General features: G+C 43.7%; 2 protein-coding genes across 7 annotated transcripts; one reads left to right on the top strand and one right to left on the bottom strand.

Annotated features, from left to right (window-relative positions):
* The first annotated feature begins 1,576 nt into the window (after window positions 1-1,576).
* Window positions 1,577-6,642, top strand: LOC109905425 (adaptor related protein complex 2 subunit sigma 1). 4 transcript variants are annotated; one of them, XM_031790467.1, is made up of 5 exons: window positions 1,590-1,676; window positions 2,809-2,958; window positions 3,386-3,499; window positions 4,424-4,483; window positions 5,122-6,642. In XM_031790467.1, the coding sequence occupies exons 1-5, from the start codon at window positions 1,665-1,667 to the stop codon at window positions 5,221-5,223; spliced, it is 438 nt and encodes a 145-aa protein (XP_031646327.1). In that variant the 5' UTR covers window positions 1,590-1,664; the 3' UTR covers window positions 5,224-6,642. The 4 variants fall into 4 exon arrangements, with proteins under 4 accessions (XP_031646328.1, XP_031646327.1, XP_020358376.1 ...); XM_020502787.2 differs by having other exon boundaries at window positions 1,629-1,910; XM_031790468.1 differs by lacking the exon at window positions 3,386-3,499 and having other exon boundaries at window positions 1,577-1,676.
* Window positions 6,643-7,026: 384 nt separating this feature from the next.
* On the bottom strand, window positions 7,027-23,256 carry LOC109905424 (ras-related protein Rab-4B-like). 3 transcript variants are annotated; one of them, XR_004203094.1, is made up of 8 exons: window positions 22,945-23,250; window positions 15,576-15,656; window positions 14,884-14,998; window positions 14,700-14,762; window positions 13,538-13,692; window positions 13,107-13,202; window positions 9,423-9,599; window positions 7,027-9,340 (listed from the first exon to the last, which is right to left on the bottom strand). XR_004203094.1 is itself a non-coding variant. In XM_020502786.2 (8 exons), exons 1-7 carry the CDS (start codon window positions 23,068-23,070, stop codon window positions 9,484-9,486), a joined length of 642 nt encoding a protein of 213 aa, XP_020358375.1. In that variant the 5' UTR covers window positions 23,071-23,250; the 3' UTR covers window positions 7,027-9,340; window positions 9,423-9,483. The 3 variants fall into 3 exon arrangements, 2 of the variants coding, with proteins under 2 accessions (XP_020358375.1, XP_031646326.1); XM_020502786.2 differs by having other exon boundaries at window positions 23,055-23,250; XM_031790466.1 differs by having other exon boundaries at window positions 7,053-9,340; window positions 13,107-13,692; window positions 23,055-23,256.
* Between the last annotated feature and the right edge of the window lie 948 nt (window positions 23,257-24,204).

Below are 24,204 nucleotides of genomic sequence, written 5' to 3'. Positions count from 1 at the left end.
CATTAACTGATCCTCATGTATATGTATTCTTCGGGGTGGATGTTCACCCATACAAAGTAACATTCAATAGGGTTGGATAACTTTATCTCTTTATTGGCAGAATATTTGATCATAATTACTTTGCTAAAAATTCCAAACAGTCCACATACTCTAACAGTTACTCTTGATCTTTGTATTAATGTTTTATGATAGGTGAACATCCTCCCTTTAAACACACAAGTTGAAAGTACAGCACTCCGAGTCAACAAGCTGCTTGCGGTCCAATCATTTTAGTCAGTGAGTTCACAGCAATATTTACATGACCTCAGTCACACAGAGCAAGATTAGCAGGGGTCAAAGTTTCATTCATAATCTGTCCCTGTTTTACATTTTCTCCTCTACAACTGAACTACTACTGGCCACTCACTGCGACAAGCTAGCCCAACTATACCGATCTCTCTGACCAAGACCTTTCTGAAAGTTTTTTGTTTTTTAACCAAAGTATGACATTTGGGAAATGCTCTGAACTGTTTAATACGCTCCTATTCATTTAAAGCCACAACAGCCTTGGAAAACCATTGGAAAACAACACAGCAAAGCAGTCTAACGAGAGAAGAACGTCCCTGTTTTCTACTTGGTTTCCCCCGTTTTTCTCTATCCCATCTCAACTCTCTCTCTCTATGCAGCTGAAATATTTCTGGGTCCCAGGGGCATGCACATTCCTCCCCCTCACAGTTGTGCAATCCCTGACAATCAACCGCCCCCCCCCTTCGGCCTCCCTGGCCCAACGCACGGCACAGAGGAGCTGTCCAAACTGTCTGGACAATGTTCTGCAGTGGATCGACTACCCACCAGACCAGTTAACAAACTCATGGGCCCTGACTTTGCAGAAAACAGCCAAATGATGTAACACAAATGGCTGACCCTCCATTTTGAGACTTCTTGGTGTGGGGTTGGGAAGAAAAGAGTATTCCCTACCTTCGGTGTGAAAGTCACAAGCTCTGAAAGACAACATGTGTTTTGTTGTTTTTGCTGAGATTTAGTGTTGTGTCCCAATCTGCCGGTATAATAGCCAATGTTACACCCTGCAAATAGTCCTTGTGGTTGAAGGCATGATGTCAGAGAGTTTGTAATGTATGTTTCATTTGGACTATGGAAAAATGTAAAAGTAGCATGGTTTCTTCCCTCGGGTTTAATAGGGTCAAAAGAAATCAATGATAATGGAATTGGTCAAAATTATATGAGACATATTGATTATATATCTGTCTCTTTTTTCCTTTTCATAGTCAAGCACAGTGGTAGCCTATAATATTTTATTTTTTATTAAGATATTTTTTTAAATCTTTATTGAACAAGGCGAGTCAGTTAAGGACAAATTCTTATTTACAATGACAGCCTACACTATAACGCAATTTTCCATTTTATTTTAGATAATTGAATTCCTCCTAGCTTACGACAACTCACAAAAACCATAGCACTTAGCTTGAAGTGATACTTTATCAACATACTTGAAGTGATGTCAACAAAATGTAATGTGCCATAAGATACAATAATAAGTCAAAGTGCCTGTAAATGATTAATACTGCAAAATTTGCACTTTCCCTTGCTGACTTTTTTTGTTGCTTGATTGGTCAAACCTAAACCATACGAATCCGCAGCTGACACAAGAAGGCACAGAGGGGTGCATGCTGGTTCTGGTAGGGAAATACAATTTTCTTTAACTTTTTATCGAACGATTTTATGGGTCTGAAAACTACATTTCCCACAATGCCATGCACCTTTTCCTGTACATCATACTCATGAAGATAGCGGGCAATCGGTCGTCAAAACAATCCTATCATTTTGAGAATTTATGTCAAATCAAATATATAAATCACCAGGCTACGGGAATTGATATTGTTTAAAACAACCGACTCAAAGAAAAGACAATGGTATGTTTGCAATTGGGTACATTTTGTGGTCAATTGCTTTGCTCTAACGTTAGCTAGCTAGCTAATGTCGTTCGCCAGTCTCATGTGAAATGTATGAGACGCCTAGAAATCATAGCCAGCTAGATAACGTTATATATTCGAATTAAACAAACCTATCGATTTAAATTAATCAATTAGCTATATCCGGCTCCCGACTTTGTTTTACGAAGCAACTGCCTGGCTTGCATGTATGTCAGCAGTACCGTTAGACTAGTTAGCCACCTAGCTAGTTAACGTTAGCTATCGAACATAACTAGCTAGTTATATATATTTACCTGACAGGGCGTGGCTAGCCAGGCTAGCTAACGTTAGCTAGTAATCTAGGCGTTGTACACTCTTAACCAATCAGCCATGCTCAGAAATGCACTGTTTGGGCTTTGTTATAGTATGAGGTGAAACTGATGATGCATAGGAGTGGTGATAACGTCCAGTGAACCCATAGTTAGATCTGAGAAGGCATATCCAAGACCAGGCTAGCAAGGGTTCAGAATGTTCAAATGGAAAGTAGGTGTGTAGAACGCCTATGACTCTCTGACAAGAGAAACGGCGAAAATCAAGTTCTATAACTACGTTACATCAAGGCCTAGGCTAGCGTGGCTAACTTTATATTGCGAGTAGAGAATATAGGAATGTAACTAGCCACGTTACTATAGCAGGGATGTAACTAGCTACATTACAATATCAGGGCTCTCAAACCCCAATAATTAGCTTGTTGATAAACTGAACCAGGTTAGTTACAACTGGGGTTGGAGTGGAAACTTACAGGAGGGTAGTTCTCCAGGAACAGTGTTGGAGACCCACTGTACTAGACTGCAGAACATTTCTCACACTTCATTTTCTCTCCTCCCCTGCCATACAGATCCGCTTCATCCTTATTCAGAACCGAGCAGGGAAGACCCGACTGGCCAAGTGGTACATGCAGTTTGATGACGACGAGAAACAGAAGCTGATTGAGGAGGTACATGCTGTGGTGACTGTCCGTGATGCCAAGCACACCAACTTTGTGGAGGTAAGGCTTTGCATGATGCCACGTCTGTGCATTGGTGTGTGCCCTAATGTAGGCTATTAGTTTCTGGCAATTGTATTCGTTGTCACTATCTGGCCATTCTAGAATGGCTGGAAGCAACCAGGGACTATAACTCAAGGTCTGGAGCTGCATTTGGCAAACAGTTTACTTGGCTTTATAGTGACGTGGGCCTAAATTGTATCATACATTTTGACACTGACGAGACGGTGGATAAAATACTATTTTCTACTGATATGCTGTAGCACTAATTGGTTAACCAAGTTTAATTTAAGGTCTGGTAATGGCAACCTGTAAAGGGTAATTGTAAATGGAAAAAGTACTGCTTGCAAGTCAATTTCAATTCTACTGTAATTATTCTAAGATGAAAATCAAAACCACATATTGAGATGCTTGTCTGTCTTGTCTCCAGTTCAGGAACTTCAAGATCATCTATAGGCGCTATGCAGGTCTGTATTTCTGTATATGCGTGGATGTGACAGACAACAACCTGGCATATCTGGAGGGCATTCACAACTTTGTGGAGGTATGACACTAAACACATCAACTCACACTTAGACTGTTTTATTATGATGACCTACAATGTGGGAGCTTTTTTAGGTCAATGACTCTTTGGCTGGTTATGTGAAGGAATGTGGGCTAATCAAATTTCCACCTTAATAGCTGAATGATTAGGCATATTTTATTAGTAAACTATTGTAACGATGTGCTCCTACAGAATTTTTTAAATGGACAATTCTGTTAACTGTCTGGTGCAAGTTTTTAAATTGACAAATACCAGTTAGCAAAGGTGTCAGCTAGAAATGACATGCAGGGATTTGTAGTTTTGCATGATGTCTACGTTGATGCCAATTAGCACTTTTGAATCTGAGAGTAAATAGAGCTGAATATATTGAAGTCACCTTGTCCGAGATTTTCTTCATCAAAATGTCACTCCGGGGTAAGCCTACACGAAACACAGCCCTTATTTTAAATGTTCCTAAAATCCCCTATGGGGAAAAACGCCAGGTCGTATGGGTATTATGACATCTCCACTGTGGGGCTCTATTTTCTATGCCTTCTTACCCAGTGTAATACGCCCCCTATAGTCTTTCACTTCTCTGCAAAAGTAAGACCAAAACAAAGTGGGGGGGGTCTCTGGTGTTCTTTGTTCCCGAAAAGCATTCCCTGGGTGGCATTCCTCCCGGGTCGAGGGGAAACAGCAGAACAGCTCGCACTGTGCTCCCTGTCCGAGGGACAGGCGGAATGTGGCTGTGAAGGAAAACAGCTGAGATTTCCGACACTGTTCAAGAGCACCGTGTCCTGGAATGCTGGACTTCCTCAGGCCCTTAAATGACCACGGCTTCATCTCAAATGATTCCCTATATAGGCTAGTGCACTACTTCAGACCAGAGCCGTTGTTAAATTGTTAATGTAACAAAACCTGACCTCTTCCTTTCCCCCCTTTTAGGTGTTGAATGAGTATTTCCACAACGTATGCGAGTTGGACCTGGTGTTCAACTTCTACAAGGTAAAAGTGTTGAGATTTAATTTTAAAACCAAACACTCTCAGTGCTAAGAGGAAAGACATAAAGGAGCGGAAGAAACCCGGGGGAGGTGAAGATACAATTTCAATGTATTTTATTTCCTTGCAATGGGGAGGTGCCATGGCAACGAGGATGGGACGCATAATTACAACAGTCAATTAGGCACCTCCACACTAGTTTGGCGGCGATTGGTTTTCCTCTACAGGAAATGCTAAGCAATTAAAACTCTCCACCTGATAACCGCCCTTTAAGCATTTGTGTCAATTACGTAAGGTATTTCTGAATATTCGCCCACTCGCTGAAACTTAAAGAAGTGCGGCCCACGGTGAAAGCTGCTGCGCTCTGCGATTTCAAAGAAACCAGAGTGCCAGAAAGCGACATGATGGCAAACATCAGCTCATCTCAACATCAACCCCCCCTCTATTAGATCTAGTGCCACAGCAGCAAGGCCTACGCACAGATAGAAAGACACATATACATAATGGGGTGAAGATGAATCTGAAGGATCTATACAGTTCTCCAACACTTTTGTTTTTAAAGCTGTGTGTACAGGGCGTTTGAGCGGTGCAGAAGTCTGACCTGTCCTAACCTGCTTCTACCCGTCCTGTGTGTTCGGTCCCAGGTGTACACGGTGGTGGACGAGATGTTCCTGGCGGGGGAGATCAGAGAGACGAGCCAGACCAAGGTCCTCAAGCAGCTGCTAATGCTCCAGTCCCTCGAGTAGCCATCTTGAACAGTCCATCTCCTAACCCCATCAATGTCACTCTGGAATGGACCCCTCTCATTTGCCAGCCTCCATGGAGCAGGCTCCACCCCTTACAGAAACCAGGGGCTTATTCACGAAGCTGCAGATAGAAATGCATGGTGTAGAACAGACATTCTGTCATGCAGAATTGGGAATCTAGTCAGCTCTACACATTACATTTCTATTTGCAACAATGAATTTCAACCTCTTGATTATGCCCCATAGACTATTTTGGTGATGCGTGGCAGATATGGCCCTTAACATTTTCAATTCTTAACCACCAGTTCAAGTAAAATCATCTGGATGAGTACATCTGCCGCACTGAAAATAAATGTTCTCTCTATGCCCTGTCTCAAGCTGGAGGCTGCACTTATGGCAGACTAGGGTTGCCAGTTATTCAACTGTGTATCCTGCCTATACTAGTGGAGAGCGAGGATAACAAGGATGCACTGTTCTGGCAACCCCAGAGCGGCACTAAAGTAGCTAACAAGCACAAGAAAACCCTTGTAAACGGCCTGTGATGTCCCGGTCTACTTTTCACCATACTTCTGCCTGGGAGAATCACAGTTTGAGCTGCAGAGTGACTAAACCACCACTACGAATGCCCATTGAACTCTGGTGGTGGTGCACAGTTCAATGGAGTGCACTTACTAAGAGTGCTGTTGAGAGGTCTGGTAATGGCAACCTGTAAAGGGTCGCATCTACTGTGATATTAAATAGGAGATTCTATGGTCTTAAATAACTTAATATCATGTCAGGTTATATCAGACAATGCGTCTCCACTCCACATATGGTGCTTGTTAGTCACACCCAGATGTGTTCAAATTTAAATACACACTACTACTTTAAGATAAAGGAAACTCAACAGGAAAAAGTTACCGATAAGGAATCTAGCTCATTGAATTATACAGTGATATATTTTACGTGAAGTTTGTTTTGTATGGTGTACATGTATATAGTGTGAAACCATTGTTGTCCATTCCAGGCCTTTCCTCAGCTTCGTCACTGGGTGTTTAATACACAGATCCGAATTGGGGGGAATTCCATTAATATTCACTGGTCACCTCATTCATACTACAAACAATGGGTTTCGAACATCAACCAGAGGCCAAACAATAGGTCCAAAACTCCAGAGGCACTTATCTAGGTCTGTGACGTCACCTTGTACTGCTTCTCATTGTAAACATGTCCAGTCTTGCACCTCCCAACATATCACACGTTACTATTATGGTCTGTTAAATGTTTAGTTTTTTGGGGCTATAGTGAGAGATGTACTGCTTCTCCTCCTCTCTTGTCATGTGAGATGTGAGTTTAGGTGTTACTGTCTCCTGTCATTCTATTCCAGTGAGTGTGTATATACAACAAAAAATCTACGTACTAAATAAAGTGTTACAAATATCTTGTGCTTTTTGATACTGTAGATAATGTGATGTACATTGGAAACACATTCATTTTTGTAGTGATATCACCATCTAGTGGTATTAAACCAGCATAGCCTTCACGTTCTGGAATCTGCCAACTGAGGTCATTCTAGCAGCCTCCCAGTGATCGATAAAAATCAATATATCCACTTCAGATACATTAACCCACTCTGCCTGTTACTCCACTGACCCACAAACAGAAATTCAGACAATTAGACACGCAAAGCTTTTACCATGTAGACTAGCATATGAAGTCTTCCCTGATACACTAACCGTACCCTACTGTCTCCATGGCGGATAGGAAACCAGGTTGAAAACAATGAACGCGTGTGCACATATTTAAAAAGACATGATCCGCAAATCAAAATCCACATTTAAAAAGCCAAGTTGATTTCGAATAGACCTTTAAAATGAACAAGCAAACCTTCCCTGCCAAAAACAATCCAATAGACAAACAAATATTATTTACAGCATAGATTATTCAGATGTACAGTAGTTCTTAAAATGGTTACTAAGCAACAACTGAGTTTCTGCTCCGTTCCGAGTGGAGAAAGGACAGGAGACGTTAAGGACAGACTAAGTTAATAATAGGCTGATGGCCCAAAGATTAAGTTCTTAACGATGCAGCCAATAGAATACTCAGCATTTTGAGACCAGGGTTCAATGGTATTAGGGTCGAGCAGCATGGAGTGCAACACTACTGTCGTGAGACCCGACTGACTGATTTGCGGTCAGTCTGTGGTCTGCACACAAACACGGGCTCAGGAAGTCACAGTAAATCTCCCAAGTGTTACATCGTCCCTACAACGGCAGCAGACAAATGGGTCAACATAAAATTGCAGAGGGGATCATTTTACTACAACCCTGGAGAGGGAAAATAGAACAGCTGGCTGGCAGGTCAGTCAACACTTGGAGAGAAAGGACAAAACCCTCAGTTGTTCTTCAGTAAGGAATGACTAACTTCCAATTGCTCTTTTTATTACAGTATATTTTTCAATCAATACAAATCTTACAATTCTATGGATACAGTATATAAACAATCTCAATTAAAAAAAAGTGGCACTTGCAAAAGAGAAACAAAAATAAAGCAGACTTTTTTTAAACACAAAATGGGACCATTCTTTCTCAGGATGATGTCACAGTGGCATTTTGATAGCCATCTTCTCTATGCTGGTTCAGTGTAACAACCTGCTCTTAGTGGAGTGCAAACAGTAGCATTGCTTAGGAATTAGGTAAGGGTACATGGGGCCTGAAATTCTAAATGTTTCATAACCCGATTCTATATGACACACAGAAAATGATAGGTGGAAGAGGCAAGACTTCATGTGTAAGACATGTAAAAACAAAAAGTGCATTTGAATCTTAGACAGCCGCCTGGCCCTGTAACCTGAATATTTCCCACTAGTGACACTGAAACCAGTCTAGCTCCCGGTGACCGGTCTTTACATGTGAACTCAGAGCAGCAGAGAAATGAAGAGGGCCAAGATGGGGGTACGATTCTCAGAGATAACCTCCCCAGGGGCGCGATAGTGCCGGAGAACGAGGCAAGAGTGTAGCATTTTACATCGCAAAGGCAAGCAGTAACATTAGATATGCAGCTGATAATGGGGAATAACAAGGGGTCCTTTGGAAAACCATAAGAAAAGACTGAACTGAAACCTTACTCACCATTGTGCTTTGGACATGACCCGCAGGCCTTTCTGATTGCCTCATGGAGTGGATCGATTTCCCTTTGGGGGGTGCTAGTAATGACTGATCGGAAACATGTGGACTTGGGGGTGGGGGGGGGGTGGACAGTATACATCTACAATGTCAAGAAATGTTCCTGTAAGGCCAGTACTCCACTTGATAAATTGCATGAATTGAAAACAAACCTTGGACAAGTTGTCCATTAGATTAGAATCAATACCATTTATACCCGAGGTCGAGTTACATGTGGTAACATTTAGACCGGTGGAATCAGTTACAAGTGTACATCTGAAGCCGGGAGAAGAATCAAGGGAAATGGGTCAGACAATAATTGAGGAAGCATTCACAACTGACCCAATATCTGCTCATGCTTGGGTGTTGTGGGAAAATGGCTCTTTTCGGGGTTGCAGAGCAGTCAAGCTCGGGTTGGGGAGACTTAGGTTTGCCCCAGTTATCAGAAGGTGAACAAGCAGGCTTGATAAGAAGTACAGTGCAAACAAAGGTTCAAAATCAGCTCATAAAAACAGACAAATGGAGAGTGGCTCCCGCTGTGATGGGTAAAACATAAGAACTTCAATCATCAAGCAACCTGACAGTGCAGTCTAACAGGCTGCGTATGAATGAGGAAGTTTGTTTTGCATTTCATCCTTCATGGACTTTGTTACAGGTGGTGTGTGTGTGTGTGTGTGTGTGTGTGTGTAAGCATGTGTTGATAAAAACCACAAAGGTAGGGTAAAAACAGGAAATCTCCTACACATAACCCCTGACAGTCATCCCAGATATGGACTCCTCTTCTTATGTTCCCACCACAGGGTTTCCCAGCCTAGGACCCAGGGTAACCTCCCTTGGCAGGAAGTATAGTCTCTTACCAATGGTCAGGAGTTGCAGGTCATCTCCATGGCGACTGGTCAAGGTATGCTGTACGTGTGTAAGTGGTTTCAGAAGGGATAAGGGGAAGAGTCCTGCACATCCCAAAACACCTCGAGCTGAGAGGGAGAGAAATGTTAATAGATTTTGATCAATTATTCTCAAAAGACACATTTAATCGAAGCATGGCAGTCTACTGACCTTTAGGGCACGTCCTGTGCATGTGGGAGTGGGGCTGAAGAGTGAGGGTGAGGTCCGGCCCCTAGCAGTTACACTGCTGCTTGGTCTGTGCGGTGGTACCTCTGGGCTGTCTCAGCTGCCTCAGAGAAGAATCTCCATACTGGATACCTGAACCCATCCGTTCTGGGTCCAACTCACCTGACAGAGGCAAGGCGCATTTTTATGTATTTTTTTTACCTTTATTTAACCTGGCAAGTCAGTTAAGAACAAATTCTTATTTACAACGGTGCCCTATGGGACTCCTAATCACGGCCGGATGTGATACAGTCTGGATGTGAACACACATACAGTGACTTCGGAAAGTATTAAGACCCCTTGACTTTTTCCACATTTAGTTTGTTACGGCCTTATTCTAAAATTGATTATACAAGCGAAAACAGGTTTAGACATTTTTGCACATTAAACAACAAAAAAAAACATACTTTATTTACATAATAATTCAGACCCTTTGCTATGAGAGTCCGAAATTGAGCTAGGGTGCATCCTGTTTCCATTGATCATCCTTGAGATGTTTCTACAACTTGATTGGAGTCCACATGTGGTAAATTCAATTGATTGGACATAATTTGGAAAGACATACACCTGTCTAAACCAAGCCATGAGGTCGAAGGAATTGTCCGTAGAGCTCCATGACAGGATTGTGTCGAAGCATAGATCTGGGGAAGGCTACCAAAAGATTGAATGTCCCCAAGAACATAGTGGCCTCCATCATTCTTAAATGAAAGAAGTTTGGAACCACCAAGACTAGAGCTGGCTACCCAGCCAATGAGCAATCGGGGGGGGGGGGGGGGGGGGGGGGGCCTTGGTCAGGGAGGTGACCAAGAACCCGATGGTCACTCTGACATGGCTCCAGAGTTCCTGTGTGGAGATGGGAGAACCTTCCAGAAGGACAACCATTTCTTCAGCACTCCACCAATCAGGCCTTTATGGTAGAGTGGCCAACCGGAAGCCACTCTTCAGTAAAAGGCACATAACAGCCCGGTTGGAGTTTGCCAAAAGGCACCTAAAGGACCCTCTGTTCTGATGTAACCAAGATTGAACTCTTTGGCCTGAATGCCAAGCGGAGGAAACCTGGCACCATCCCCCTACGGTGAAGCTTGGTGCATCATTCTGTGGGGATGTTTTTCAGAGTCAGGGACTGGGAGACTAGTCAGGATCGAGGGAAAGATGAACGGAGAAAAGTCCAGCGAGATCCTTGATGAAAACCTGCTCCAGACCTCAGACTGGGACGAAGGTTCACCTTCCAGCAGGACAACATCCCTAAGCACACAGCCAAGACTACACAGGAATGGCTTCTGGACAAGTCTCTGAATGAGTGGCACAACCAGAGCATCTTTGGAGAGACCTAAACATAGCTGTGCAGTGACACTCCCCATCCAACCTGACAGAGCTTGAGAGGATCTGCAGAGAAGAATGGGAGAAACTCCCCAAACACAGGTGTGCCACGCTTATAGCGCCATACCAAAGAAGACTCGAGGCTGTAATCGCTGCCAAAGGTGTTTCGGCAAAGTAGAGTAAAGGGTCTCAATACTTTTGTAAATGTGATTTTCAGTTAAAAATGTTTTTTAATTAAATTTGCAAAAAAATGAAATAATGTTTTTGCTTTGTCATTACGGGGTATTGTGAGGGGGAAAAAACGAATCCATTTTAGAAGGCTGTAATGTAACAAAATGTGGAAAAAGTCGAGGTCGGAATACTTTCTAAATGCACTGTATGTAATCGGGGTAAGTAAGGTGACTAAGCAACAGGATGTAAGATAAATAGAGTAGCAGCAGCTTGTTTGTGAGTCAGTATAAATGTATGTGCATATTATGAGTGTGTAGGGCCCTGCGAGTGTGCATAGAGGAAATATAAAAATAGGTCAATAAAAGATACAAGGTTAACTCAGATGGTCTTAGCTTATCGATTTATCAGTCTTATTGCTTGGGGATAGAAGCTGTTCAAGAACCTGTTGGTGCCAGACTTGATGCACCGGGTACCGCTTGCCGTGCGGAAGCAGAGAGAGAATAGCGTATGGGCTTGGGTGGTTGGAGTCTAACGATTTTCAGGGCCTTCTTTCCACACCACCTGATATAGAGGTCCTGGTTGGCAGGGAGCCCCAGTGATGTACTCGGTTGTCCACACCATCCTCTTTAGCGCCATGCGATCGAGGGCGGTGCTGTTGCCATACCAGGCAGTGATGCAGCCAGTCAAGATGCTCTCAATGGTACAGCTGTAGAACTTTTGGAGGATTGGAGGGCCCACATGCTGAACTCGCCTCCTCGTTTCCTGTAGTCCACGATCAGGTGGTATTACTGACATTGAGGGAGAATTTGTTGCTCTGGCACCACACTGCCAGGTCACTGACATCCTCCCTGTAGGCTGACTCATTGTCGCCGGTGATCAGGCCTATCCCCATAGTGTCTTCAGCAAACTTGATAGTGGTGTTGTGTGGCCACGCAGTCGTGGGTGCACAGGCAGTACAGGAGGGGACTAAGCACATATCCGTGGGGCCCCTGTGTCAGCGTGGCAGAGGTGATGTTGCCTACCATCACCACCTGGGTTCGGCCCATCAGGAAGTCCAGGATTCAGTTGCGGAGGGAGGTGTTCAGACCCCCGAGTCCTAAGTTCGGTGACGAGCATGGAGGTGACAATAGTGTTCAAAGCTGATCTGTAGCCAGTGAACATCATTCTCGCCTAGGTATTCCTCTTATCTAGGTGGGCGAAGGCAATGTGGAGAGCAATTGAGGATGTATAATCTATGGATCTGTTGGGGCGGTATGGAAATTGGAGTGGGTCTAGGCCAGGGTGTCTGGGATGGTGGAGTTAATGTATGCCATAACCAGCCACCCAAAGAACTTCATGATTACTGAAGTGAGTTCTACTAGGAGGGAGTCATTGTGGCAGGAAGCCTTAAGAGTTCTTAAGAACTGGGATGATTGTAGTCATCTTAAAACATGTGGGGATTACAGACTGGGACATCATCTTCATGCTGAAATACCTCAAGTTTCAGCACGATAATGCTGAGGCCCCATGTATCTGTACACAATTCCTGGAAGCTGAAAATGTCCCAGTTCTTCCATGGCCTGCATACTCAGCAGATATGTCACCCATTGAGCATGTTTGGGATGCTCTGGACAGCGTGTTCCAGTTCCCGCCAATATCCAGCAACTTCGCACATCCATTGAAGAGGAGTGGAACAACATTCCACAGGCCACAATCAACAGCCTGATCAACTCTATGTGAAGGAGATGTGTCACGCTGCATGAGGCAAATGGTGGTGACACCAGATACTGACTGGTTCTGATCCACACCCCAATTCTATATCTTTTTTTGAGGTATCTGTGACCAACAGATGCATATCTGTATTCAGAGTCAAGCGAAATCTATATATTACTGAATTTATTTCAATTGAATGCTGTCCTTATATGAACGGTAGCTCAGTAAAAAAAAAATGAAATTGTTGAGTTTATATTTTTCTTCAGTGTACATTAAATCAAGAAAGACCAAGGCACACAGAGCACACACATATCGCTAGGCGTAAACAACATGAGACATCCCAAAACCATACACATTGAACTTGTTTGATCGTAAGATTGAAAATCAAACAGAAACACATTTTTAGCACACACACAAACACACCTCATAAGTAAACTGTTTGTTTACCTGACTCGATCTTGTTGAGGATGGTACGGGCTGTTTTGAGGAAGGCCTCCTCCACATTCTCCCCTGTCAGAGCACTAGTCTCCAGGAACATCAGTTCTGTAACAGTCAGTCAGTCAACTCGATACTCTAATCCCAATGAAACTAATACAGGTTTAAAAACTTGTGGAAATTACAACTACCTGAGATTAGAGTTGACTAAAAAGGGGAGAAAGGAAAAAAGGGGAGCGATGGAGTGCGGAAAGGGTGAGAGAAAGGGTGAGAGAAAGGGTGAGAGAGTTGTGAAATGAGAGCCAGGGAAACAGCCTGAGTAGAGGAGTGAAGGGTGAGAGTGACGGTGAGAGAAAGGGTGAGAGACAGTTGTGAAATGAGAGCCAGGGAAACGGCCTGAGGAGAGGAGAGAAGGGTGAGAGATGGACAGACAAGACAGTTACCGTTCTCCTGTGCGAAGCGGGACGCCTCGAGGAAGGTGACCTCTCGGTCCGCGTCCAGGTCCTTCTTATTGCCGCACAGGATGATGACGATGTTGGGGCTGGCCAGCGTCCGCGCGTCTGTCAGCCAGTCGGTCAGGGCGTTGTACGTCTCCCGGCTAGAGGAAAGACACAGGAGGGGAGAACTGATTCAAATCGTGTTTCCTTAGAGAAAGGCATGTTCAATAGGGAATGGGACGTTACTTTTGAAAAAGCAGAGTTGTGAATTGTGCGTTCATGACAGCATCAGAGGTCAAACAGAAGAAGTTCTTGGATGAGGGGGGGTGATGATAAGTTGAAAAACTGCTAATATTCTCAACCTCTCTCTGTGGACTAATGTTATTTTTGCTCCAAATGAGAAGAGAAATATGAAACGTCATCCCTCCCTTTCCCCTCCTTAAGGACAGATGGAGTCCGATACCACGTCACACCTTCTCTTTTCTGGGGGGAAAGTCCCCAATCACCATGGTGACAGCATGCTGGTGTCCATGGCAACGTGAAAACAATGAGCAGAAGGGTGTCGACTAATGTCCCACAGCGAGGCGGCTTAACCATGACGTCAGCATAGAGGTAAGCGATGACGACCCCTCTGCATAGCTCTCTCACACCACACGCTTCCATCTCTCCCTCTCCCCATATTCTCTCCCTCCCTGCTCTCTTCTCTCTCGCTCGGTTGACACTCTGTCTAATGGAGTTTTGCTTTCCGGGCTGCCTGCCTCTCGTCTGGAGACGCCACTTTATTACAGGCCCTGTCATTCTGCATCACACACTTTTTACAGGCCCTGTCATTCTGCATCACACACTTTATTAAAGCTCACCTGACAGTACACCATTCACTCCATCTTGATTATGAGACAGGCGGTGCCATGGCAACTCTGGGCTTATTAAATAAAAACTCTTGGCTTGGTGCTGCCATACAAATGTCTCCATCTCTGACTCAGAGTGTCTAAGTGCTCCTGACAGACTCTCCATAGGCCTGTTGAAATTCAAACGTCTCTAGTCAGTCTCTCCGTGCTCTATGCTAACTCCCATGCCCGGGTGTGTGTGCGTGCGTGTGTGGGTGTGCGTGTGTGTGACCAGTAAAATCAGTGCGCGTTCGTAATGGGTCGTTCATTGGTTCACCTACCTTGTGATGTCATAGACGAGCAGCGCCCCTGCCGCTCCGCGGTAGTAGCTACGAGTCACAGACCTGGGGGAGGGCAGACAGAAAGCACTGTTAACCAATCACAGAACCAGAATACAATCTGTCAACCAATGAGAGTACGGGTCAGCAGTAACGGCACTCAGGGTAACCAATGGGAGATCTTTACCTGAAGCGCTCCTGTCCGGCTGTGTCCCAGATCTGTAGTTTAACCGTCTTACCCCCGACGTTGACCACCCTGGACCCAAACTCGACCCCGATTGTGTGGTTGGAGTCCTGCTTGACTGCACAGGCAAAGACCAACCCAAAAAAAAATGGGGGGGAGAGAAGCCACAAACATCACCGCACTGTTTGTTTATGTCTCATCCTTTATTAAAATGTCTGTTTTTACAGATGGCTGCTTTGTGAAAGACAACCTTGACTAAAGAGTAGTTGTGACTGCCTAGTTATTAAGCCTAAGTTGCCAAGACTTCACAGAAACATTTCCTGGTTAATTCCCAGAGCTGATCTATATTGTGCTGATGCGTTGTGCTTGTTTAAAAGACCAGAACAGTTCGCGTCAGAAGCCTCTTCGGAAGCCTCATCAGCATACCAGAGGGTTAAGGAGCTACTGCCTCTCCCAGGTCCAGAGATTAACACAGTCAAAGCCCTTCTCTCACGCTACTGACAGGACTGGGAGTTAGAGGTCTTTATCTCATTTGCACATCAGTGTGTGTGGACATCCGCTACATGAGCGAGCGAGCGTGTGTGTGTCAGTGTGCAGAGATACTTGTAACGTTTCTATATTATTGTACATAAACGATGCATGTGGGTGTTGTGTATTTGCAGGACAGGGGGGCGACCAGCATCGGCACTACTTACACTTGGTCTCAATGAACTGGTGCAGGAGGCAAGATTTCCCTGCCCCAGCACTTCCAATGACCAGGAACTTAAACAGGAAGTCTGAAATGAGAGAGAGCGGGGACAGAAATCAATATAACGCCAGCGGCTCAAACGGTTGAACTTGAGACCAATCCTTAAGTCGTCCTGTGATCGTGAGCTGCTCACGGTCACAGAGTTGCCAACGGTCCCAAATTAGCTGGCTAATCACTACCTTGTGTGCGTGTGTGTGTGACGGCATGTTAACATTGATGTACTTTGCAAAGCGGCTTGTTAAAAGGATGGAGGTAAAAGAGACGTCTAAATTAACAATGAGAGAGGATGTGTTGTCAACCACTGAGAGGTGTAAATCCCATAGGACATCACTCCTCGCTATGAGAGAGATTGAGTTGTATCATCCGGTTTGTCTCCTCAGGCTTTGGAACTGCTCCTGATTTCCCCCCAATAAAAAGCCAAGCCTATCTGTATGGTGTGGCTCGTCTCAGAGTACGCTGAGTGACAGCGATAGCATCCAGGAGCCCTGCCAAAACAGTCCCCCAGACTCTGACCTCATACCACCCTCACCAATTTGACCAAAGGGCTCGATGACTCAATGTTGCAGCGCAACCCCTGACTAGGCAGACAGGCTCCTAGCTAGGTGAGCTCCATGCAACAACTAGCCTGAGTGTTGCACTGACATTCAGATGCAGCGTTTCCCCTATATTCAAATCATGGCTACCACAAAAAAAAAAAAAAACTCTCCCTAACTGTCTGTCTATACAGTTGAAGTCGGAAGTTTACATACACCTTAGCCAAATATAAAAAAATATGTTTTTTACAATTCCTGACATTTAATCCTAGTACAAATTCCCTGTCTTAGGTCAGTTAGGATCCCCACTTTATTTTATGAATGTGAATGACATGAATGTGTAGAGAGAATGAATTATTTCAGCTTTTATTTATTTGGGTCAAACGTTTCTGGTAGCCTTCCACAAGCTTCCTACAATAAGTTGGGTGAATTTTGGCCCATTCCTGACAGAGCTGGTGTAACTGAGTCAGGTTTGTAGGCATCCTTGCTCGCACACGCTTTTTCAGTTCTGCCCACAAATTTTCTATAGGATTGAGTTCAGGGCTTTGTGATGGCCACTCCAATACCTTCACTTTGTTATCCTTAAGCCATTTTGCCACAACAAGTATGCTTGGGGTTATTGTCCATTTGGAAGACCCATTTGTGACCAAGCTTTAACCACCTGACTGATGTCTTGAGATGTTGCTTCAATATATCCACATAATTTCCCCCCCTCATAATGCCATCTATTTTGTGAAGTGCACCAGTCCCTCCTGCAGCAAAGCACCTCCACAACATGATGCTGCCACCCCCGTTCTTCAAGGTTGGGATGGTGTTCTTCGGGTTGCAAGCATCCCCCTTTTTCCTCCAAACATAACGATGGTCATTATGGCCAAACAGTTCTATTTTTGTTTCATCAGACCAGAAGACATTTCTCCAAAAAGTATGATCTTTGTCCCCATGTGCAGTTCCAAACCAATTCTTTAGATTATTCCATGATGTCAAGCAAAGAGGCACTGAGTTTGAAGGTAGGCCTTGAAATACATCCACAGGTACACCTCCAATTGACATCAATTAGCCTATCAGAAGCTTCTAAAGCCATGACATCAAAGGCACAGTCAACTTAGTGTATGTAAACTTCTGACCCACTGGAATTGGGATACAGTGAATTATAGGTGAAATAATCTGTCTGTAAACAATTGTTGGAACAAATACTTGTCATGCACAAAGTAGATGTCCTAACCGACTTGCCAAAACTATAGTTTGTTAACAAGAAATTTGTGGAGTGGATGAAAAACAAGCTTTAATGACTTCAACCTAAGTGTATGTAAACTTCCGACTTCAACTGTATATAAGTATTATAAGATCATCTTTGAGAACTAACAACCACTGAAATAAAAACTAGACGACCTAAAATCTAAAATGTCATGGCATGGGGGCCCCAATTGATTTTGTTACCATGTTTGAGTCACTCAGATAGCATAACAAAGCATAAACCATGGCAGAAACGTGTAGAACTGTAGAAAATGTGCTTTAAAAACAGAAACATTTTGTCTCTGCTGCCCCTCCCCCGCTAACTGCACCACAACTGCCTGAAAAAGATCCTAGGGGAAACGCTGAGCTGGCTACATGGCGGCAAGTGTATAAGAACGGAGGCAGTCTATTCACAAACAGTCCTATGTATAGCCGACCGGGGCCGAGTACATCTGCACAACACAGATGGGTTACACTGGGGCAGCTGCACAGATCTAGTGGTGTGTTGGACCGGGTCTGGTACTTGACCCATCCTACGCACATGACCGTCTGGCTGGGGCCCTGACGTGTGGGACACAGAGCGGTCCAAAGACGGCCTTTGTGCCGTGACCACAGATAGGTCAGAGGTCAGGGGCCAGGGGCCATTTGCATGCGTAGGCCAGGGTTCCACCAAGCCATACAGGGAACAATGGGGAATTGAAGAGGGAGAGGCTGGCTGTGTGTGGAAAGGGGCAGCAGTAGTATAGAGTGAAGGATGCACAAGTCTCTCTCACACACACACACACACACACACACCACACACACACCACACGTGAGTCAAGCTACAGGAAAAACACACAGGCCCCTCACAGAGTTTCAAGGCTAGTTGTTGCATTTACTGGGAGATTACAGTACCAGTCAAAAGTTTAGACACACCTACTCATTCCAGGGTTTTTATTTGAATGTTGTAGAATAATAGTGAAGACATCAAAACTCTGAAATAACACATATGGAATCATGTAGTAACCAAAAAACAAGTGTTAAACAAATCAAAATATATTTGAGATTCTTCAAAGTAGCCACCCTTTGCCTTGATGACATATTAGGGCAAGAACAGCTCAAATAAGCAAAGAGAAACGACAGTCCATCATTACTTTAAGACGTGAAGGTCAGTCAATGCGGAACATCTCAAGAACTTTGGAATGTTTCTTGAAGTGCATTCACAAAAACCATCAAGCGCTATGATGAAACTGGCTCTCATGAGGACCGCCCCAGGAAAGGAATACCCAGAGTTACCACTGCTGCAGAGGATATGTTCTTTAGAATATCTGCACCTCAGATTGCTGCAAAGAAACCATTACTAAAGGACACCAATAAGAAGAAGAGACTTGCTTAGGCCAAGAAACAAGAGCAATGGACATTTGACCAGTGGAATTCTGTCCTTTGGTCTGATGAGTCCAAATGTGAGATTTTTGGTTCCAACCGCTGTGTTTTTGTGAGATGCAGAGTAGACGAACGGATTATCTCCGCATGTGTGGTTTCCACCATGAAGCATTGTGGAGGTGTGATGGTGGTTTGTTGGTGACACTGGGTGATTTTGTTAGAATTTAAAGGCATGGCTACAACAGCATTCTGCAGCGATATGCCATCCCACCTGGTTTGTGCTTAGTGGGACAATCATTTGTTTTTCAACAGGACAATGGCCCAACACACCTCCAGGCTGTGTAAGGGCTATTTGACCGAGAAGGAGAGTGATGGAGTGCTGCATCAGATGACCTGGCCTCCACAATAACCCGACCTCAACCCAACTGAGATGGTTTGGGATGAGTTAGACCGCAGAGTGAAGGAAAAGCAGCCAACAAGTGCTCAGCATATGTGGGAACTCCTTCAAGACTTTTGTAAAAGCATTCCAGGTGAAGCTGGTTGAGAGAATGCCAAGAGTGTGCAAAGCTGTCATCAAGGAAAAGGGTGGCTATTTGAAGAATCTCAAATATATTTTGATTTAACACTTTTTTGGTTACTACATGATTCCATGTGTTATTTCATAGTGAAGACATCAAAACTATTACTCTACAATGTAAACAAAATAGTAAAAATTAAGAAAAACACTTGAATGAGTAGGTGTGTCCAAACTTTTGACCGGTACTGTATTTCAATTACGTTTCCAACTCTGTCAGTGCCTGACTCTTCACCTCAACTTTCTGATTGATTTGCAGACTGTATGCTGTTGACCGCTCTGCTGCTAGTAGGCTAATCAGCTAGACTACAAAGCAGGCCAGTCAAATAGTCAATATTGTAACTCGAGTAAATGACTCGACTCCCACTGATGAAAAGGAAAGAGCTGGGGATGAGATTGCTCCTTTGTTCTTCTGTGACATTTAAAACACATTAAGTTCTCCTGCAGCCAGCTATTCTCCAACTCATAAATCAACTGTGGCCTATTTATACTACCGTGTGTAGTTTACTCAAGCAACATAACCATGAGGACACATTCATGGCAAGGTAGGTACCCACTAGAGGCCTTATCACACCTTGTTTTCTGTCTCTCGACAGAAACACTTATCAAAGACAACCTGTGTGTGAACGTGACCGATGGAAAAGCCTGTCTAGGCCTTACCCCGGAAGGGAATAGTTTAGTCATTGTATTTACACCATAATAACGCCACAAGTATTTTGTTGGGTATAAGCTATAGTAAACAGCAGGCAGGATTTGGCAGGAATAACAGCCTGATCAGTGACCACACACACATCCTCCTGTTCTTCACCTGCTCTGAATCAGACCCGTGTTACCTCTGGAGCCAAGCCATATACTATCTTACACACTAAGACAGCCATTCCCCTAACCGAGAGACTGTGTGATGCGTTTTGTGTTCGGGTAAAGAATAAAAAGGACAGTCGGCCCAATCCTTCACTGAGAGCCAACGTGAATTAGTGAATGCAGCTTCTGCTAGTCTGCTTTGTGTAGTCACGTGTCTCCCCTGTGACTGTTGTTCTGCTCTCCTTTCCTTTATCCCTTCTAGTACTTAGAAGGGGAAAAAAAGCCCATGAGTAAATCAATGAAGACTATTACAGCTGTGCTCTATGTACCATTAGTGCAGAGCACTCCACCCCTAATGTTGACCTGCTGGTGTAGCATTTCAGAGAGAGAGAGCAAAAGAGAGACTATATCATTATCGAGTGAGGGAGACAGATGGAGAGACACGTGTGTGTTTGTGTCAAGCAGGGGGTTGAGTAAGCTGCAACAGGAGAGGAGTGAGTATCCAAGGTGTGCTGTTGTTACACAAACAAAAACCAATCCATTTGCCACAGCATAAGAAACTGAATAGGCCTGGCTACAGTAAAACACTTAGCTACCACTACACAGCATGTCCAAAGCATGTTTACAAGGTTCAAATGTATATTTCGGCATTAAGATTCCAAGACAGTGGTCAAAGGAAGATAAAAATGCATTTTTTCCATTGGTGAAAATAACAAGAGCGGTTTAAGGCACAACTACAGATCCAGGTTCGATACCGACCAGCGCGACTGGGAGACCCATGAAGAGACGCACAATTGGCCCAGCATCGTCTGGGTTAGGGGAGGGTTTGGCCAGCTGGGATGTCATTGTCCCATCGCACTCTGGCGGGCCGGGTGCATGCAAGCTGATTTCGGTCGCCAGCTGTAAGGTGTTTCCTCCTACACATTGGTGCGGCTGGCATCCGGGTTAAGCGAACAGGGTGTTATGAAGCAGTGCAACTTAGCGGGGTCGTGTTTCGGAGGACGCATGGCTCTCGACCTTCGCCTCTCCGGAGTCCGTAGGGAGTCGCAGCGATGGGTCACGACTAACTACCAATTGGATATCACAAAAAAGGGGGCAGAAAGTTCCAAAAATTATCAAATATAATACAAAGTAGAACAAGATTGTTTGTTAGTAACACACCAACGTAAATGTCTTGGATTGGTCTTGGATTGGCCCCCATGGAATTGGACATGTAATGGACCAACAAACACCTAGCTAGCTTGTTTTGATTTTAAAATATGTAGGTTACATTGTCGTTTAAAAAGTGACACGAGAAGAATTAACATTCAGGAGATTAGATGAATGTGGAATAGAATTAATAGAATCCCCATTCTAGCTGACAAGTCAAGCAAGCTTACATGCAAGCACAAAAAACAAGACGTTTGTTTTGGGATTTCTACAGTTCTTAAAAACAGTCAGACTTTTAAACCTCTTAAAAATGAGTATGTTTACATGCACATTAATCATTTGATATTAAACTGATTATGACCGTAGGCAGATTATGCAATAGTCATGCAAACACCTTACTCTACTTCTCTTCAAATCGGTGTACGGTCCAAATCGAAGTAAGCATTACAAACGATTAAAACACCTGGTTTTCTAAGCAATCTTTCAAATTATTAGGACATACTAACACCTTAAATCAGCGTTCCAGCGGTGTATTTGATCTGAGCAAGTGCTAGCACCAGCCACGCGAGCCTTCATCTTTAGCGCGAGTGAAGTGTGTTCAGAACAATTTAGCAGTAACGTTAGTTACAAAGTAGCCTTCACATACAAACTTCGTGTTCGAACCGAGAATCAAATATGCTTCCCAAAAAAATTGCCGATTTCTGATGTATCCATGTAAAACAGCATTATTATGGAAATCGTTCTTGCAAAGCATGTCATAGGTTTAATCGAACTAACGTTATTATATTAATCTGACTATCCACAATAATCGCATTATTGTGTGCATGTAACCCAAATACATCTTTGTTCAAGTTCAGAGGAAGTCACATGCAAAACAGTGTTACAGTTGTGTTTGAAATGTTCATACGAATTCCAGACATGATCTCATGTAGCAAGCTAGTTATGAAGGTGATGAGGATACTGGTATCTGTACCCTGGGGCTGGGGTGTCATTGCATATGCATCAGATCAGGGCTCTCCGACCATGTTCCTGGAGAGCTACCCTCCAGTAGGTTGTCGCTTCAAAACTAACAGGATTAAGTTGGTCAACCAGCGAAACAGGAACAGGGTTGGAGAGCCAGGTCGTTAGCAAAAATGCATCACTTGAGAAGTTAGCTAACCCCACCACTTCCAACTTTTCAATCCCAAGGACACATGACTAACTAGCTAAATCAAAAAGGAGGTCTGTTAAATTCAGCCAAAGGACTGCAAATACAGCTTCTAGCTATAACTAAACTTACTGCCGTAAACTAGCCACCTAAGTTAGTATCAACAAAACATTGGTATAGCTATTTCAATAGGAGTTACTTATTGACTAACTTTGGGACACAACTCCCTCTAGGAAGCACACCCCGCTACTCTCTACCCACTCCTTCTGGCTACGAGACAGTGGTGACACGAGACAGTGTTGATTTCAAGATACCTAGTGGAAATTCCAGGGCTGAATGCATTTGCAAGCACAAACAAGCCTCCTGATCCCAGCAGGTACAGTAGAAGTTACACACGTAGCTAGCTCAAATACAGAAGAGAACGCGAGACACTTCACTCACTGCTTTTTTCTGGTTTAATGAAATTCAATTAACTAAGTAAACCAGCTGCTATTCTATACGTCTATGGGATACCCACCCCGTTAAGTAGACCGGAACTGATTATTTTTGTTCAATGGTAAACGGCCTGAGTGAACTATCTTCATTTCTCCACCATCTTCGGCTAGCCAACAGGCTAACTAAACGTACCGTATGTTTCAGACATGTCGGCCCCCGCTTTAAAAACGATGGACTCAGTTGGCTTTTCTTCGTTTATTTCTTCGTACCGTATGTAAAGGATGTGGTGTTGTTTTCTAATGTGGCAATTACTCCTCGTTTTAGATTTCTGACTTCGCCACACCGTTTCCTTTCCTTCATCCAACAACACAGCTTATTCTTCGATGAGGTTTAAAAGCGGTTGGCATCCAATAAATGTTGCATTACCGCCACCTACTAGACTGGAGTATAACTTTGTTTGAAAAATATATATAAAATATGAACTACCATCTAACACTACACTCACAATTTGTTTTAAATATACAAAATAAAGAAAGAAACACCATACTCCACTATTTAGTCCTGCCACCACACCCTGTAACTCTTCTGACATCAAGTCTCACACACCCAAATACATCTCTGCAGCTGCCACCACAACCTCAATTTTCCGCAACTTACATTCCATCCCTCCAGTACAGTTGATAACCATTGCTATAAATGCTAAAAAGCTTACTGAAACATATATCACTTGTTGGTTTATCACTCTGTACTGGTACAGATCTACCACTCACACCACTTCTCTTAGGGTCCCTCCCCCTTGACCCATCTTCCATTGCTTTCTTCACTTTATTTTGGTGAGTAACGAAAAGTATATTGAATCCAGTCACTTAACAAATTGGTCAAGAATTTCATCTTAGGACAGCTATTATTATTAGGGATTCACTACACTGCAGCCATTGCCATGGGCTGGCAACTTTTGAATGGCAGTGGGTTAATGGCAGTGGGTAACCAAATCATAGATTGCAGTCGTCTCCTTGTCCATAGACTACTTTTAAGGTAAGGACACAAACATTTTGTATTTGTCATTTTGGTGATTTTGGTGATCTCTTTAAAACAGGACTGGAAGAAAATCCTGCTTGCTCTCCAGGAGGGTTGGCCACCCCTGATCCATGTTTCCCAATGGGTGTTTAGAAACGTTCTTGTTATAACAATTCATTTCTCAATCACCCAATTTTCAAAAAATGAATATCAATATTCAGGTGGTTTATGCCTACTAGTTGAAGATCCTTTTCATCATCTTACTCTACATAGACAAAATATGTTATCTGTGTATGATCAGTGAGTCAGCCTACCATCTCTAGCT

Source organism: Oncorhynchus kisutch, linkage group LG15, assembly GCF_002021735.2.
Source record: "Oncorhynchus kisutch isolate 150728-3 linkage group LG15, Okis_V2, whole genome shotgun sequence".
Classification (NCBI taxonomy): Eukaryota; Metazoa; Chordata; class Actinopteri; order Salmoniformes; family Salmonidae; genus Oncorhynchus; species Oncorhynchus kisutch.
Note: the sequence above shows the minus strand (reverse complement) of the source record. Positions and strands in the feature narration are given on the sequence as shown.

Bases quoted from the DNA above. Each gene is read 5' to 3' on its own strand.
- LOC109905424 (XM_031790466.1), bottom strand. The intron at 14,999-15,575 runs GTAAGTAGTGCC...TTGCCTGTGCAG, and splicing joins CCAGTTCATTGAGACCAAGT to TCAAGCAGGACTCCAACCAC. The intron at 14,763-14,883 runs GTAAAGATCTCC...GCCCTCCCCCAG, and splicing joins GCCGGACAGGAGCGCTTCAG to GTCTGTGACTCGTAGCTACT.
- LOC109905425 (XM_031790467.1), top strand. The intron at 2,959-3,385 runs GTAAGGCTTTGC...TCTTGTCTCCAG, and splicing joins AGCACACCAACTTTGTGGAG to TTCAGGAACTTCAAGATCAT. The intron at 4,484-5,121 runs GTAAAAGTGTTG...GTTCGGTCCCAG, and splicing joins TGGTGTTCAACTTCTACAAG to GTGTACACGGTGGTGGACGA.